At 36.8% G+C, this 19,153-nt stretch overlaps 1 protein-coding gene across 7 annotated transcripts in view; it reads right to left on the bottom strand.

Moving 5' to 3' along the window:
• Window positions 1-19,153, bottom strand: part of MAP2 (microtubule associated protein 2) — a 302,956-nt gene that overhangs the window by 50,963 nt on the left and 232,840 nt on the right. For all 7 annotated transcript variants that reach the window (XM_088827874.1, XM_088827897.1, XM_088827891.1 and 4 more), the window contains one exon: window positions 1,265-1,378. In XM_088827874.1, the coding sequence (XP_088684000.1) occupies window positions 1,265-1,378 (114 nt within the window). The remainder of the gene's footprint in view (window positions 1-1,264; window positions 1,379-19,153) is intronic.

Consider the following 19,153-nt stretch of genomic DNA (forward strand, 5'->3'; position numbering starts at 1 on the left):
GTACCTATAACAAAAAAGCAACAGATTCACAGAATGAAGAAACCAGCAGGGAGGGAAGAGGGGCAAACAGGGGTAGAGAATGGCAGCTATAAGCTACCGGGTGTAAGACAGGCTCAAGGATGGACTGTGCAACACGGGGAATATAGCCAGTATTTTGTAATAGCTGTAAATGGAATATAACTTTCCAATGGTATAAAAATTAAAAAAAAATGTTTTTAAAGTAAGGTTTCCTTTCATTTCAAAGAACAGAAGTAAACCATAGAAAGAAAGCTAATGTTTTAGATGTTTTTCCCTCTCTGTTTTAGGTGAAAATAATCCTTGGTCATCAAAGAACATTTTATCGAATATAATGAGATTATTTTTAATTATTATTGAGAGAGGAGAAATTTTTATGGTTTAATAGACAATGCAGGGCTTATCAGAAAATCGAATATTAAAGATGCATAAGACTGAAAGAACAATAGTTATATACTATTTTTAGGCTTTGAAAACCACATCGTTCGTTAGTTATACATACCTGTGAAATAAGCATATGTTGAATGCAAGAGAATTTCCTTTTTTATGTGTCTCTGCATGGATACACATCTAAATCTAGCATCTATCTATCTATTGAGAGTACGGGCACCAAGCCTTTGGCTGAGAGTGTTTTCCTTGGTGAGCGCCATTATATTACCTGTTTGGTCCTGCAGGGCATTTGACTTGCAATGGAGGGAGAGGGCTAATGTACTGCCCTTAAATGAACAAAGTGAAGACTAGTACCTTATATGGGATTCAATTATTGTATCCCATATAAGGTACTAGCCACTGATGATTCTAACAATCTCTGCTATAGGTTTTTGTAGCCTTTTCAGGGAGACCCCAGAGATTGTAGTATAGACAATCATTAACCAAAACCCATAAAGGGAAACAATCATCTCTAATTAAAGCATTAGAATATTTTCCTTATGAGTGGGGGGCCATGACATCAAAGTGCATTGGCTTTATTTTTTTAATAACTATCTCTAGTGGTCTGGAAAAGAAAAATGAAGGGCAATTTAGGGGCAAAGTGTAATTATAAGTTGACTGTCCTAAAGACTACTGAAATACCACAATGAGCCTGTTAAGAAAAGTGAAAATAGGTCCCAGTGCATCCCAACAGAGGCGTTTGATGAATGTCACAAGTAGGGATGGAGTACGAAATACGGCCTATCTTTGAATGTGAAGACTTGATCCTGTGATTGAGGTGCACCAGACACTGTCCCTGACTTGAGACTTTCTCATTTACCTAAAGGCAGAGTAGGAGGTTGATCTTTAGGCTGAACTTCTTTCTCTTGTTCACCTTTCAGGACTGCTACAGCTTCCGCCGTGACTACTTGAACTATCCTTGCAGACACCTCCTCTGTAATAAACAGTAACAAAAGAAAATAAAATGAGCCATCGAAACAGGTGGCAAAGAGGAAAATTAATCAAACAATACAGTCAATTAGAATTGTATTTCACTCTTTCTCCCTAAAAAGTGCAATAGGATAAGTTGCAGATACATACACACACACACAAACACATAAACCAAAGAAAAAAGAGAGAGAGAGAGACAGAGAAAGAAAATAAAAGGAGTGGGCATTCTGGGAGCTAAGTGAAATGCACACAGAACTAAAGAAAGCAACCTGTATGGCAGTTTAAATAACAAAAAAAACCTGTTTATATAAACAGAAACAAAGTATTATTTTGTACCCAGTAAAACACTCTTCTATGCTAATCTGAAGAAATACCTATGATTTAAAATCATAAGAAGATGCTTCAAAATGTGAATTTGTGATTAAATAACACTATCTGGGTTCAGTTTGAACAAGAGAGATTAAGAAAAACCTGGGAAGATAAAATTTGAGGGGAATACATGGAAATGATGTATCAGATAGTCCCTTTCTAAATAGCTGCTCCTTTTCTCAATAATGGATGATTTAAAGATCTTTAAGGCCATATGATATATATTCAGCTTTCAGTTCAGTTCAGTCGCTCAGTCGTGACCGACTATTTGCGACCTCATGAATCCCAGCACGCCAGGCCTCCCTGTCCATCACCAACTCCCGGAGTTCACTCAAACTCATGTCCATCGAGTTGCTGATGCCATCCAGCCATCTCATTCTCAGTCGTCCCCGTCTCCTCCCACCCCCAATCCCTCCCAGCATCAGAGTCTTTTCCAGTGAGTCAACTCGTCACATGAGGTGGCCAAAGTATTGGAGTTTCAACTTTAGCATCAGTCTTTCCAATGAACACCCAGGATTGATCTCCTTTAGAATGGACTGGTTGGATCTCCTTGCAGTCCAAGGGACTCTCAAGTCTTCTCCAACACCACAGTTCAAAAGCATAAATTCTTTGGCGATCAGCTTTCTTCACAGTCCAATTCTCACATCCATACATGACCACGGGAAAAACCATACCCTTGACTAGATGGACCTTTGTTGGCAAAGTAATGTCTCTGCTTTTTAGGTTGGTCATAACTTTCCTTCCAAGAAGTAAGCGTCGTTTAATTTCATGGATGCAATCAGCATCTACAGTGATTTTGGAGCCCAAAAAAATAAAGTCTGACACTTAGTCAGTGTAATTGTTGTTGTTGTTTAGTCGCTAATTCATGTCTGACTCTTTGTGATTCCATGGACTGTAGCCCACCAGGCTCCTCTGTCTATGGAATTTTCCAGGCAAGAATACCAGAGTGGGTTTCCATTTCATTCTCTAGGGAATCTTCCCAACCCAGGGGTCAAACCCACATCTCCTGTGTGAGCAGGTGAATTCTTTACTGCTGAGTGACCAGGAAAGCCCTAAAGGCAGTGCAATAGTTTCATTTTAAAAAGCTAGAGAGGGAGGTTCATCATTAAACTGATCAGTCTGTGAGATGCCTGATCACTAGTTTTTGGACTGTAACTGCATCTGCTGAACCATGTCAATGCTAACTTTATATAACCTTGTCAGAAAAAATTCAGGCAATGATGATCCATATATCATCAACTAAAAAGGAAAGAAGTCTTTTGAGATTATAAATATTTTCTAAAGATGAAATTCTATAGAATTTTTTCATCATATTTATATAAAAACATCTACCACAAGGAAATTAGTCTACTTTGCACTCATTTTAATTTCAAGATGAAGGATCCTTTTTCTTTACTATCAAAAATAAGTATGGAATAATTACAGTATCAAGTAGCAAAGATACAATTCATCTTTATAAGGATGTTTTAACCCATACAATTTAACTCATAGTTATCACACAATTTTAGAGCTAAAAGAACTTTGAGAGAAGTCTGTCTAAATTTTCCCATTTTGCAGATTAGGAAACAAAGGCTGGGTATATTGATGAGATTTACTCAAGTTCACACAGCTGATGGAGGCAAAACATATTAGAACCCAGGTTTTCTAACTATTATGATGTTCTTCCTCTTAAACAGAACAATAGAAGGAATAATGGAAAAATAACCAAAACCTTCTTTAGCAGTCATGTGTGAGTTACTAAAGGAAATATATGAAATTCTTTAAAGGTATGAACCAAGGAAACATACTCTCAGATCTGCTTGTCTATTCATGTATCTAATGTACACTATTGCTATTCCTGATTATATTTGGAGACTATGTAACAAGTGATTGACCAATATCTATCTAATCATTTATCTACCCACCTACCTACCTACCTATATATCTTGAAGACTACATTAGAAACTGCAATAGATAATTTACCTCAAGAAGATGAATATTTTATTTCTAAGAGACAGTACTATTTTATTAGCATTTTAGTTCCATTTTAGCTTTTGCAGGTAAATATGTGACAATAACAATCATCAAAGCATTGTAAGGATTAAGCATTATAATCATCAAAGCACTGTAACTGTGTAACTGCTATGCTATTTGGTGGGGAGGACAGAGGAGGAAGAAGGGGTGCGTGTTTTCATGAAGCCAAGCAGCTGGGTTGAAAGGCTAATCTCCCAGAGTGACATTATTAATGGAAAAATACTGCAAAATCGGCCACAGAAAGTTAAATCCACTTGGAGACACTTCTTTGTTGTCTACACTGTTTTATAATATAACAAAAATAATTAGTTTACATTTTGTGAATTGCCACTTACATATATTAACTTTCAATGAAACTCAGACATTTAAAAATCAATAGAGTAATTTTAGCACTTCCAGCATCCAAGTGTTTTATGGAGAACTGAATGCAGTGGAGAGGTGGAGTAAGCACTCCAGAAAATGGGACATATATAAAACCAATACATCTTCTGGATCATTCCTGCGTCTCCCTGTTGGCACTATGCACATTAGTATCTCCCTATAGCACTTAGGAAATATATCTTGTGTGAAACTGTGCTGGTACACAAGCCTTATCTCCACTACTATGTAGTTTCCCAAGTCAAGGATTTTCTATTGAAAAATTGTTGCAATTCTCGAAGCTTCTCTCATTGAACTTCATCCAGATTGGACCTTTAACACAATTTTTTGAAAGGATGAAAAATCAACATGAAAAGCTTGTTCATAATATTTACACAAATTCAGAAGTAATCTGTGCCTGTTACTATATTTACTAACTTAACCCCCCCATTTATATAATTTATTGTATTCTTATGATTTCGATGCATTCTAGAACAGTATTTCTTAGATGGGGTTCCAAAATTCTTCTGTACTTTCTGAAGAATTTTCCAGGACCTGAGAGTAGTTAAAAAATTAAACTTGTTTAAATTGGGAAGACAGTCCAATAAAAACAATACAAATATCTGCTAATTTATGTGAACAAATTACAAGTGAACTACATAATTATACCAGTCACTTTGCTTGAGAGTGTATTTACAATAATTCTGACACCATGGAGATTTAGTTTACACGTTCTTGGCTAATGAGAACAGAGGTGGACTTAATAAAGAATGCATTTACATGAGGTGTAGGTCAAATGACATCTTTAGGCACTGTACAGGCTTTCAAAATATTCTAAACAGAGATAAATAAAGGGAAAATTGAATCATAACTTGTCTCCAATCAGTTTAGACAGGGCCAACTTAAGTAAAATGCACTATATCAGCTGGTACCACATGTTTTATGAGTGATAATTTAGTTTTAGCAAAACAATATTAATTTAGATGGAAAGTAGCAGGACATTTGAATTGTATTGGGTTTGCTATTTCAAAGAACATTAATTTAAATGTGTTTGAATTTCATGGTTGAATAAGCTGATTTTATATTTGTAGGTATTTAATCAAAACTAGTAAGAAAATAATTTAGCCCAATCTTAGGAGAACGGATGGAGAAGGAAATGGCAACCCACTCCAGTGTTCTTGCCTGGAGAATCCCAGGGACAGCGGAGCCTGGTCGGCTGCCGTCCATGGGGTCGCACAGAGTCGGACACGACTGAAGCGACGCAGCAGCAGCAGCAGCAGGAGAACGGATCTTCCCCCCGACCCAAAGGAATTTCACAGATTATAAGAAATGCTACTTTAGAATAATCAAATAGGCTGTGTGGGAGCCAAGTTCATGACATGTTATATTCCATTCTAGGGAAAATAATATTGTTAAAACTTTAAAAATAGAAAATAAGTGTATTTTCTAATATTATTATAATTTAACAGTTTATTCAGGAAAACACAAATATAGGGTTGATCAGGGGTTTCAAATGGTCCAGTCAATTTAAAAATCTTTCTCTAAGCAAAGCCTGTCATCAGTGTAGAGATGGCAGCTTCCCCCATGAAGGATGGCCTTTTCCCAATGGAGGCCTAATCAGCAGAGCTCCTGAGGGAGCCTCATCGTTATAGCCTGGCTTTTGGAACAGGGGCAAATTTACTCAGGGTTCAGGCAAAGTTCAGGGAAGACTAATGGTAAACATGTCGAACATACACAAAAGATAAAGGAAGACAGTCAAAAAAATCAGACCTATAGAAATGATAAGAGTTACAATGTGTCAATGTGTGTGATTTTATATATATATATGTATATATATATATAATTTTAGCTAATTAAAGGTCCATCTAGTCAAGGCTATGGTTTTTCCAGTGGTCATGTATGGATGTGAGAGTTGGACTGTGAAGAAAGCTGCTGCTGCTAAGTCACTTCAGTCGTGTCCGACTCTGTGTGACCCCATAGACGGAAGCCCACCAGGCTCCCCCTTCCCTGGGATTCTCCAGGCAAGAACACTGGAGTGGGTTGCCATTTCCTTCTCCAGTGAAGAAAGCTGAGTGCCGAAGAATTGATGCTTTTGAACTGTGGTGCTGGAGAAGACTCTTGAGAGTCTCTTGGAGTGCAAGGAGATCCAACCAGTCCATCCTAAAGGAGATCAGTCCTGTGTGTTCATTGGAAGGACTGATGTTGAAGCTGAAACTCCAAAACTTTGGCCACCTGATGCGAAGAGCTGACTCATTGGAAAAGACCCTGATGCTGGGAAAGATTGAGGGCAGGAGGAGAAGGGGACGGCAGAGAATGAGATGGCTGGATGGAATCACCGACTCGATGGACATGAGTGAGTGAACTCCGGGAGTTGGTGATGGACAGGGAGGTCTGGCGTGCTGTGATTCATGGGGTCGCAAAGAGTTGGACATGACTGAGAGACTGAACTGAACTGATGCATTTATATATATTCATTCTACAAGTATTTATTAAATGCCACTATCCATCCATCCACCATTCTATCACATCTATCTATCTAGAGTATTACTATCTTTTATAGTGTACATTAGACAAAGTCACATGGAATTTAACGCAGAGATAAGTGGGCATAAACTCCAGCATTGCTACCTTCTAGTTATTTTATCTTTGGAATTTTACTCAAACTCACTGAGTTTCAATACCTTAACCAAAAAAAAAAAAAATTGGAAATGATGTAATACCCATCTTACAAGTTGTTGTGAGGAAACTCCATTTTAATTCTTCATTGCTTACTTGTTCTACATTCTTATTCCCTTTCTTACTTTCTAATTTTTCGTTGTTAATTTTTCCTTCCAAACATTATACAAATAAAATTTTGAGTAGGATTTAGTCATTCAGAAGGCTAAAGATGAATACAGATTATGCATAAATTGACAAGGTACTATTCATTATACTTCACTGAGAGTTAATATGGATCTTCACAAGGCCAAGTTTGCCTGTTACTCCAGGTATTTCTTGACTTAATAGTTTTGCATTCTAGCCCCTTATAATGAAAACACATCTTTTCTGGGTGTTAGTTCTAAAAGGTCTTTTACGTCTTCATAGAACTGTTCACCTTCAGCTTCTTCAACATTACTGGTCAGGGCATAGACTTGGATTACTGTGATATTGAATAGCTTGCCTTGGAAACAAACAGAGATCATTCTTTTGTTTTTGAGATTACATCCAAGTACTGCATTTCAGACTGTTTTGTTGACTATAATGGTTACTCCATTTCTTCTAAGGGATCCTTGCCCATGGTAATAGATATAATGGTCATCTGAGTTAAATTCACCCATTCTAGCCCATTTTAGTTTGCCGATTCCTAAAAGGTCGATGTTCCTGCTTGCCATCTCCTGTTTGACCACTTCCACTTGCCTTGATTCATGGATCTAACATTACAGGTTCCTATGCAGTACTGCTCTTTAAAACATCAGACTTTACTTCCATCACCAGTCACATCCACAAACAGGTGTTGCTTTTGCTTTGGCTCTAAAGAAAGGAAATGTTAAAGAATGCTCTAACTACCACACAATTGTACTCATCTCACATGTGAGTAAAAAAATACTCAAAATTCTCCAAGCCGGGCTCAACAGTACATGAACTGTGAACTTCCAGATGTTCAAGCTGGATTTAGAAAAGGCAGAGGAACCAGAGATCAAATTGCCAACATCCACTGGATCACTGAAAAAGCAAGAGTTCCAGAAAAACATCTACTTCTGCTTTATTGACTATGCCAAAGCCTTAGACTGTGTGGATCACAAAAAACTGTGGAAAATTCTGAAAGAGATAGGAGTACCAGACCACCTGACCTGCTGCCTGAGAAGTCTGTATGCAGGTCAAGAAGCAACAGTTAGAACTGGACACGGAACAACAGACTGGCACCAAATTGAGAGAGGAGTAAATCAAGACTGTATATTGTCACCCTGCTTAGTTAACTTATATGCAGAGTATATCATGAGAAATGCTGGACTGGATGACGCACAAGTTGAAATAAGATTGCTGGGAGAAATACCAATAACCTAAGATATGCAGATGACACCACACTTATCGCAGAAAGCGAAGAACTAAATAACCTCCTGATGAAAGTGAAAGAGGAGAGTTAAAAAGTTGGCTTAATTCAGAAAACTAAGATCATGGCATCTGGTCCCATCATTTTATCACAAATAGATGAGGAAACAGTGGAAACAGTGAGAGACTTTATTTTCTTGGGCTCCAAAATCACTGCAGATGGTGACTACAGCCATGAAATTAAAAGACACTTTCTCCTTGGAAGAAAAGTTACGACAAACCTAGACAGCATATTAAAAAGCAGAGACATTACTTTGCTATAACAAAGGTCTGTCTAGTCAAGGCTATGGTTTTTCCAGTAGTCATGTATGGATGTGAGAGTTGGACTATAAAGAAAGCTGATTGCCGAAGAATTGATGCTATTGAACTGTGGTGTTGGAGAAGACTCTTGAGAGTCCCTTGGACAGCAAGGAGATTCAACCAGTCAATCCTAAAGGAAACTGGTCCCAAATATTGATTGGAAGGACTGATGTTGAAGCTGAAACTCCAATACTTCGGCTACCTGATGCGAAGAACTGACTCATTAGAAAAGACCCTGATTCTAGGAAAGATTGAAGGCAGCAGAAGGGGACGACAGAGGATGAGATAGTTGGATGGCATCACTGACTCAATGGACATGAGTTTGGGTAAACTCCAGGAGTTGGTGATGAATAGGGAGGCCTGGCTTGCTGTAGTCTACGTGGTTGCAAAGAGTAGGACACAACTGAGCAATTGAAGTGAACTGAACTTGCAGCCGAAAACATGGCACATCTTATTGTAATCTGAAAATCTGAAAGGATCAGTTATGTTTTTTTTGAACATCTAAAGTTTTCAGAAGTGGACATTATTTTTAGTCTATGTTAGAAATTGTCTTAAGGACGTTGTGTAATATGTATTCTATTCTTTACTTTGTTAATGTCAAGGATTTAGAATTTCAGTGAAAACCTTACAACCAGTATTTGAATATTAACTTGGTATAATTTTATCAACATTGTCATTATGTTTTATAACTAACACAAAAATAGCTCATGATGTGGCCATAATCTTGTCATGCTGAAGCAAAATGAATGGATAACTTGGAACTGATCTGATAAATGATCTGTCTAAAATTCAGCTAGACTGAAACATTTAAAAACAACTTCTTTAAAACAAATCCATTTTATAACCTTTAAATAATGTTATTGCTTATGAAAAGTGAAAGTGAAGTCGCTGAGTCATGTCCAACTCTTTGAGACCCCATGGACTTTAGCCTACTATGCTCCTCCATCCATGGGATTTTCTAGGCAAGAGTACTGGAGTTGGTGACATTGCTTATAGGCTTATATAAAATAAAGGATCTAAAGATAAAACCCAGGGAATAGAGCAACAGGTGACACTGTATCATCAGTATAGAGATAAACAGCTACAGGTAAAAAAGTGAAGTCTGTCTTGTAAACATATTCTGAATAACAGACATGGGGTTGGTATCCACAAGAGGATCAAAGCAATCCTCAGGAGATTGAATTGAATTCTGGAAAGAATGTTTATTTTTGTTACTGGGTAAATAAATTGGTGGAAGCATATACCACCAATAGAAGTAAATAGATAAAAGAAACTGAGACATGCTCTCATCCACAGAAACCTACTTGATAATACCTTGGAGATATGATGCTAAGCTACTTACATTCTCCTGCATAATGAATAAACATCATATTGCAATACACGGTTATTAAACAAGTTGCTATACTAGGCACTTCTATTTCCTGTCAATATTATATATTCCATACAGTAACATATTTTCCAAATTGGAAAACTAGCAAAATCAAGGATAAAGGCAATTTACTGTCTCATTAGAATATCATTTCGATTTATATCAGTGTAGTACAGATATTTTATAACATAGTAGATTCTGGTGTCAGAAAATCTGGAATCAAACCCTGTCTTTAGCTCTTGCTAACAGCAAGTAAATACTCTCTCTAAGCTTCAGTTTTCCCATCTAAAAAGGGGAACTGAAGTGATAGTCATCTTTTGGTATATTGGGACAACTAAATGAAATATATATATATATATAAAGTGCTTATTTATTACTATTTTAATCACATTCACAGTTTTGTTATCATCAAGTCTACTATCATCATTTGACTGACCAAATGTAGGTAAAGACTGACAGTTTCTGTCATAAATTAGGACAATTCTGTCGTTTTTCCCAGTGAGTACATTCTTGCTTGAATTTTGGGTCAGTCTCACAGACTGTATCAGGCTCCTGCCAGTTATTCTTGAAACTAAAACGATAAGGTATATTTTACTCTATCCTTATACCATGTTGCTGTTGTTTAGTCGCTAAGTTGTGTCCAACTCTTCTGTGACAAGGCTCCACTGTCCTTGGGATTTCCCAGGCAAGAATACTGGAGTGGGTTGCCATTTCCTTCTCCAGGGGATATTTCCAACCCAGGGATATTCAGCACTTACAGTTGGTTTGCAATCCTCCAGTTTTTTCCATGATGCTGATTCATGCTACACCACTATGCACTTTTGGTCACATTATTTTATCACATCGAATTCTGTTGCCAGTGTCAGGCCCTGTTTTTAGCACCTATTTTTGGTTTAGTTATTTTGTTATATTAATCTATCAATATTGTTCGTTTGATTTCTAAACAATGGAGCTGAAATTTTTTCAGTGGCCCTGACAATTCCAACCTGGTTCTGAGCAACATATGACATTGTTGGTATACAAAGAAGTCTGATTTTTAATGTGTACCTTTTGGGTTTTCATCACAACCAGCTGAGATGACTTGAATATGTAAAGGCTCACTGATTACACTGTGAACAAAAAAAATCCAAGCAAGCTGGCATATGCCTGAGAATATATTTTTGTTGATTTCTTTCAGGTTAAGAGAAAAGTAAGAGACATTAACAATAAATTCAACCATATGGAATATAAAAGCCAGAAAGTGTTTTTGCTTTTAAGAATAATAAGTATAATAGTGCTGTGTTAAAAGAAATGACAAGTAAGCCTACCGTACACTTGTGAAAGAAGGAAAACAAAACAATTTTAGACAGAATGCTCCTGTCAAGAAAAGGTTTTTCTCAGTGGGGTAGAGAATGTTGCCTAGGAAACTGAAGCTAATTGCTGCTGCTGATGGAAACTAGTCACAGAAAGCACTGTGTTTGAAGTGCTCGGCTAAACAAATACCCTAGATAAATTCATAAAAACGGGAAAGAAGGAAAGTTCCTTGCCTCTGCTCCAGCTTAATTTGGAGAGTGAATGGTCTCTCTGAAGCTGTTACCCGTGATCAACTGTTGATGAAGGAAATTAAAAGAGCAGATTGGTTTTTGCTGTTGTTGTTGTTTTGTTTGTTTCTCTGGCACCTTAGTACTTATTAAAGAGGCCAGCATTGGCATATTCGCTCCTAATCAGATTCCCATTGATCTAAAAGGGTCACCCTAGACACCTAGCCAACACAATAGCTGTAGATCTCTGTGTACCAGCTTTTTCTTTCAAAGATGAATTCCAAAGATTTACTGACTAAAACAAGGATAAATTTATGAGGGAAAACTCCTTTGCAGTAATGTTAGTCTATGGAGATAAATGCATTTAAGATGAAAAATCATGACTGCACAAAGTTCATTCTGAAGGGTACTTAAATTTAAGTTATATTGTACCCACTCCAGATGATGTAACTATGCACGGTCATTACCAAGGCTACAAAGATAAATAAGACATGGTGTTCCTATATTTAAATTGTACTGGAAAGTGGACAATCTCATTGAAGAACTTTTTTTTTTTTAAGATTTTTCTAGTAAGGGCCACAGATTTTGGCTGATCTATACATTCACAGTCACTCACATGGTCCTCTTCTGAAAGGCATTTGCAACCACTTGGGCTAGGATTAGGAGTACAGTGAATAAATAGGAGAATTTTCCCTCTTTCTCTTTTTTCCCTATTTCAACCTATGCGCTTGAATCCATAATCGTGTTTAGATGGCCAGTTTAATCTACTCAGATGAAGTTCTTAGAACTTGGACATAATTGGCCTAATGTTTAATTTACTCAAAGGGAAAGACTTTGTAAATTAAGATGGTTATCAGTAGAAGGATATTGCAAGTTAAGAACAACATATATGGAATCAAAAGTAATTAGAAAGGCAAAGCACCAATCAAAAACTGTACCTACTGGAAAATTTTATTTCTAGTTTTAAGGGTACAGCAGAAGAAATATTGCAAGCAAATATGGCTTAGCTTTATAATTATACATTCTAATTAAAGGTTTGTGCTGTTGGTGGTATTGGAGGATCTAAATGTAGTAATATGTGCATATTTGTAGTGTTGTTTGTATTTCATATAGTAAACATTTACTAATTAAATCAGCTTGCAATATTTTATTGATTCTAAATTAATTTGGGAAAGAAATGTCTTGGGGAATATGGCTCTCTGAAAATTTCAAACTGCTTAATATCAATAAATTGAATATAATAATTAAGGCACTGAGGCAACTAATAAGATGCTCTTACAGCCTTGTAATGCTCAGGTTTTTCATTTAGTCAAAACCATTACAATTGTACTACTCCTTGCAGATGAGAGAAATTGGATTACTATCTGTATTGTCTTGAGCATATCACACAAAGGAATGTAGCAGGAGACATTATTAATAACATTCATGAAGAGATGAAATATCAATACAACTAAGAGAGATTGAAAAAATTCATCCTTAGAGTAACTGCATGATAAAGAATACAAAATGTACTGAGTGTGCAGAACAGCACTTGCACACATGCGTGCGTATGTGTGTGTGTGTGAATCTATTAATATGCCAGCATTCATGCACATAAAGGTCTATCTGTGTCTTCAAAGTTATATCTGTTTTTGGTACCTCAAAAGACGGGCACCAGCGCAAGTCTAAGATTTCATACGGGGAAATTATTGTTTCTTCAGTTGCAAAACCAGGAATGTCTGAGACAGAGAACACAATGAAAAAATGGAAAAACATTCTAGATTCCAAAAAAGAAAAAAATCATTGAGCAAAGTTTTAAAGTGTAAGTGCTCTATATATCAGGAAGAGGTGGCTCAGAGGTTAAAGCGTCTGCCTCCAATGCGGGAGACCCAGGTTCGATCCCTGGGTTGGGAAGATCCCTGAAGAAGGAAATGGCAACCCACTCCAGTACTCTTGCCTGGAGAATCCCACAGACGGAGGAGCCTGGTAGGCAACAGTCCATGGGGTCGCAAAGAGTCGGACACGACTGAGTGACTTGTTTCACTTTCTATAAACTGAAAGATTTAATCTAGGGAAAAACTGTAACAATAAAAAGGAAAAAAATCACCAGCTTAGCTACATTTTATTGGCTCCATCTCATCCCCAAGGTAATAATTTTAAATCTTTGGAGGTCTTGTGACCTAGAACCCTAAAGAATTTGTGGTGGGAAGATTGCTTTTGTCACAGTACATCATAGTGTACCTTCAATCAGCAAACAGATAGACCAACATGACACATGACCTCTGGGTAATTAGTTTGCTTAAGCCTCTAGTCCTAACACAGTTTTAAGAATGAATGTGTAAATAATAATATACAACATCCACCTTATTTGATTCTTCTTAGTCAGTCTCTCAGTGTTTCTCTTTTACAAATGCCTATTTTATTTTTAGCACTGGAGTTATATAAAATGTTGTTCACAAATATTCTCTTTATATCAGTCCTGAAAGGACTTGGCAGACTTTTAAGTCACTAAGTACACATGATAATTGTTTATCATTACAAATTATAACTGAATATATATAACCTGAGAACCATGTTTCAATTATACTGCAGGAAAAGGGACAGTGGAATTAATTACATTATGAAATTATGAAAACTAAAATGTTATGATAGAAAAGAACACAAAAAATGAGAAAGAGATAATTTTGAGTCATCCTTCTTTTACTCTTTAATAATCCATTCTAAAGGAGATCAATCCTGGGTGTTCATTGGAAGGACTGATGCTAAAGCTGAAACTCCAATACTTTGGCCACCTCATGTGTCGAGTTGACTCACTGGAAAAGACTCTGATGCTGGGAAAGATTGGGGGTGGGAGGAGAAGGGGACGACAGAGAATGAGATGGCTGGATGGCATCACCGACTCGATGGACATGAGTTTGAGTGAACTCCAGGAGTTGGTGATGGACAGGGAGGCCTGGCGTGCTGGGGTCGCAGAGAGTCGGACACAACTGAGCGACTGAACTGAACTGAATGTTTGTTAACTAGAGTTCAGCCATAACATAAGGAGGACTGTTTCTTTGGAAAAATTCCAAAAAGCAAAATTGTTGATAGTTAAGGATGTTTTCCAGGGTCTCGGAGTAGCAAAATCAAGAGAATTTACAAATAAGAAAATAATTTTTTTAAGTAAAAAAATAAGTGTTAAGTCTAACATTATATTTATACTTAAAGCAAAGACTTAAATAGAATTTAAAAATTTATGCCAAAAATTATTCTAGAATAAAAATATCTTTTGTATTCTGGATTGATTAATGCAGTCCATGAAACATCCTATTATATGAATTTCTCTCGAACTATGGGATACAAAAAGTTTATGTTAAGATAAACAAAAACAATTAATAAAATGTCAAAGTAATCTTCAGAAATTTGCAAATAACATAGAAATACTACTTTAGAAAATACCCTCTAATTATCTGTTGAAATAAAATTTTCCATTGATGATTTTGCTTCAATGTTGTTTACTTATCTGAATCTATATCTCTTCTGTGTAGTGGGTCTCATTGATACCAAGCATACCTCTAGAAATACTTGCAAACTGTGGGTGCCAAGGGTTATATCATGCTTAAAACTGTCCATGGTGGGATGGCAAATATTTTCAAGAGGATAGAGATCACTGTTATCCTGATTGAACGAACTTCCTTTCCTAAAATGTGACTTTTGAAAGTGGCATCTGTACTTGCTTCAAACTCATTTCTCTGTTTCTTTTTTACTACAATCAAGACAGAAGAACTGGATGACAACTGGCCTGGAAGAACTGTCTTAGATGCTTTGTGAGACAGGCCAAGTTAGTGCAATTTTTTTTTTTTTTTTGAGAAAAATCAATTCTGGTAAAGCTCTCAGGATAAACAGGTTTATTCCAATCTTTCCAATGCTTTAATCACAAATTTTGGTTTTTCAAAAAACCAATAGATAATTTTTAAAGAAAAAAAAAAAACTACACTTTAGCTTAAGATAAAGAATAGTAGCATGGAAATGTAACAAGGAGAAAAACTATCCAAAGAACTGATTCATTTTAAAAACTGCTTATAAAATTAACAGCAGTTTAATTAAATACTATCCTTTAAATACTGAAATAATAATTAAAATTAGAAAATGTAAATAGGAGCATCTTTCATTTAATATGTCAGAAAGGAAAGAAAATCATCAATTACATGCAGCTTTTAAGATTTTTTTAAAATAACAAAACTAGAGAAGTGTGTCTGATTGAAACTGAAACATTTTTCCTAAAATTAGTGAATAAATATCCCTGTTATTTAATAGGGAAATGTTGTTTATTACCTAAGAACTTATCATTTTCAAGTAATATTATAGACTCAAAGATGAAGTAGTGTAAAAGAACATTCAGTTCAGTTCAGTTCAGTCGCTCAGTCGTGTCCAACTCTTTGCGACCCCATGAATCACAGCACGCTAGGCCTCCCTGTCCATCACCAACTCCCGGAGTTCACTCAAACTCATGTCTATTGAGTCGGTGATCCATCCAGCCATCTCATTCTCTGTCGTCCCCTTCTCCTCCCACCCCCAACCCCTGCCAGCATCAGAGTCTTTTCCAGTGAGTCAACTCGTCACATGAGGTGGTCAAAGTATTGGAGTTTCAGCTTTAGCATCAGTCCTTCCAATGAACACCCAGGATTGATCTCCTTTAGAATGGACTGGTTGTATCTCCTTGCAGTCCAAGGGACACTGGTGATATATTAATCAGATTGACCTTCAAAAATAGGATATATAACATCTTTCCAAGACAATACTAGTATATTCCTTTAATGAAGTATAATTAAGTCTATGACTTACAGCATCGATTTTCTTTAAGATTCAGTTTGTCAATTTGTCAGAAATGAAATTTATGTGGCCTTCTGATTTATAGTAGTGAGGCAATCTTTACCTTAAAGCCAGAAGATCAACAAAGGTGTGCATTTTAGAGTTCTGTTTGTAGGATATTTCAGTATCATTTTCTATTGAGGCCAACTCTATTACATCAGACTCTATTTTGCACGAATGAACAAGAAAAGCTGTTCAATATCTGTATACTTCTTAGCTGTTACATTATGGATGAGACTCATAAAGGTCATTTATCCGGATTTTTTATATTCTTCCCAGTTCAGGTATTTTCATCATCAAGACTGTATTTCTAATCAGATGTCTTACTTCTATGTTAAGTCAAAGATATGTTTCCTTCACTCCAAATCTTCACTCCCATTTGCAGAACATAACAAGTCTTCTGCTATATCCCTCCATGACACTCTTTACAACACTATTTCAGAACTTCAACTTGATTGAGCTAGTCAACACTTCTACAATCTTTAATCTGAATCCAGCCTCCTCCCATGTTCCTCCATCTGCCTCTTTAGTTCCAGTATTCCTAACATCATCTTTCCCACAAATATGTTGCTTACACAATATATATACAAAATATATTCAAATTTTTTGTAGCCCTATTTTGTTTATGTATTTTCCATTCTCAAAATTGAACATAAATACTAACTTTCTCTCTTTTTCTTTTTTCTGAACTTTTTATTTTGTATTGGGGTACAGCTAATTCACAGTGTTGTGATAGTTTCAGGTTCTCTCTTCTTTATCTCACTTTCAAAAGTATTTATTAGCACCTACTATGGCAACCCACTCCACTGTTCTTGCCTGGAGAATCCCAGGGATGGGGGAGCCTGGTGGGCTGCCATCTGTGGGGTCGCACAGAGTCGGATACGACTGAAGTGACTTAGCAGCAGCAGCAGCAGCATGGAGTATAAGAATTGCATTATATACCAGAAGGAACATGGAGATGAACGAAGCACAGCTTCCACCTCAAAACACTTATGATTGATGCTATTCAGTTCAGTTCAGTCACTCAGTCGTGTCCGACTCTTTGTGACCCCATGAATCACAGCATGCCAGGCCTCCCTGTCCATCACCAACTCCTGGAGTTCACTCAAACTCATGTCCATCGAGTCGGTGATGCCATCCAGCCATCTCATTCTCTGTTGTCCCCTTCTCCTCCTGTCCCCAATCCCTTCCAGCATCAGGGTCTTTTCCAATGAGTCAACTCTTCGCATGAGGTGGCCAAAGTATTGGAGTTTCAGGCTCAGCATCAGTCCTTCCAATAAACACCCAGGACTATTAGCAAGACATAAACATGGTACACAAGGGTATTTGAAAGAGGAAGAGATTCATTTGAGAGAATAAAATGAATCAGTTCTGGACCTTTGATCATGGATTTCTGATAATCTCTTCTGTTGCATGTACCCTTTCAAATGAGTCCTTTGTCACTTGTTTCATGATGCGGCATTTGAATGAAACCAGAACAGATTGCTTGGGCAAATTAACTAGGTTTGCAAAAGAGAACATAGTTCAAATAGAGAACTGACTACTCATGCTGGAGTTACTTATGCAAGAATCAGAGGTGCTCAGCTCCCAGCCTTACCTTGACCTGTGTTTCCAAATACAAAACCTAGACTGAAAATATCGAATCTAAATTTCAGGGTGCTGAGGCTGAATCATCTCTATTACACACATGATTTTTCTCTGAATCATGTGTTGATTGCTCTCTTAGTACACATTTTGCCTAGTGTTTTCTGAAGTTTAAGCATTGCTGAAATCAATTGTAAAAGTGGACATTTAACTTTACTTTCTAACATTTGTATACTAGCATTACCTAGTATTTGCATACCTGTTAAAAGCTGCCATGAGAGCCTAGAACATATGCTTCCCTCTTTCTCTGCTCTTCAGCGTCGCTGGGTTTAGAACTCTATTTTCTCTGAGTGTTGCTGAACCGTGACTCATTCTGTAAGGCGAGTCACACAGAGAGAGGGCACTGGGCGGTTTGGTGTTCTTTCCCCCTCAGGACTCATGATGCCAAGTCAGATCATGCTTAAACTACCAGGTCTGCAATGCAGCACCCGTCGTTCTGTTCATCTGCTCTTGGTATGAATTTCCAGACTCCCCTGACAATCAAAGCAGTGCTTTATGTAATGTGCTAAGGTGCAGTGAAGTGTGAGGGAATGAGAGGGCATGATACACTGAAGCAGAAAGTTTGTTCATCTCAAGTAGCTTGGGGAAAAAAGAGGGAGGTGTTGATGACTGCTAGGTACTCCCTGACCTACTAACCTCCCAGTAGCGATAAAACCAAACCTGGAGCCAACCCTCAAGGGGATATTTGGTATACAGTGACAGACATTTTTCTCAGGTATATGCAAGCAATATAATCAAATATATATATATATATATCATACTTTTCAAAAACACACATTAGTGACTGATGAAGAATATTCTCCAGATATGAGTTAATATATTTGTTCCAAATTACTATTAAGCTTTTTCTCTTTTATTTTCTGGGAGGAGAGAATTCTTAGCAATTGAACAAGGGACATATAAAGGTCATGGATAAGCCTAACCAAAACATAGGCTTAGAGGGTCCAAAAAAAAAAATATCAGGAAGACTGAATTCCATGACTGATTATTGTTATCTATTCACTACAAACAAAATGTTTAAAATCTTCTCTAAACGGAGATTCTAAAAAACCTCAAATAACTGGGATACATTGAACGAAAAATATGATGATACAATGTGGTAGCAAATTAGGAGAAAATCTGATAAGGTCTTGAAAAAAATATAGCATTATGAGAAAGGCTCAAGTGAAAAATACAATGCTATTAAATTATATTTACAGCTAGAAACGAGACAGTAATATTTACAAGTAGTTCTGAACTCTCCTTAGCTCAACTCTGTTGCATTAAGATTCAAATTCAAAACAATAAT

This window comes from Moschus berezovskii, chromosome 2 (genome assembly GCF_049115385.1).
Source record: "Moschus berezovskii isolate FMDL1 chromosome 2, NW_MosBer_1.0, whole genome shotgun sequence".
Classification (NCBI taxonomy): domain Eukaryota; kingdom Metazoa; phylum Chordata; class Mammalia; order Artiodactyla; family Moschidae; genus Moschus; species Moschus berezovskii.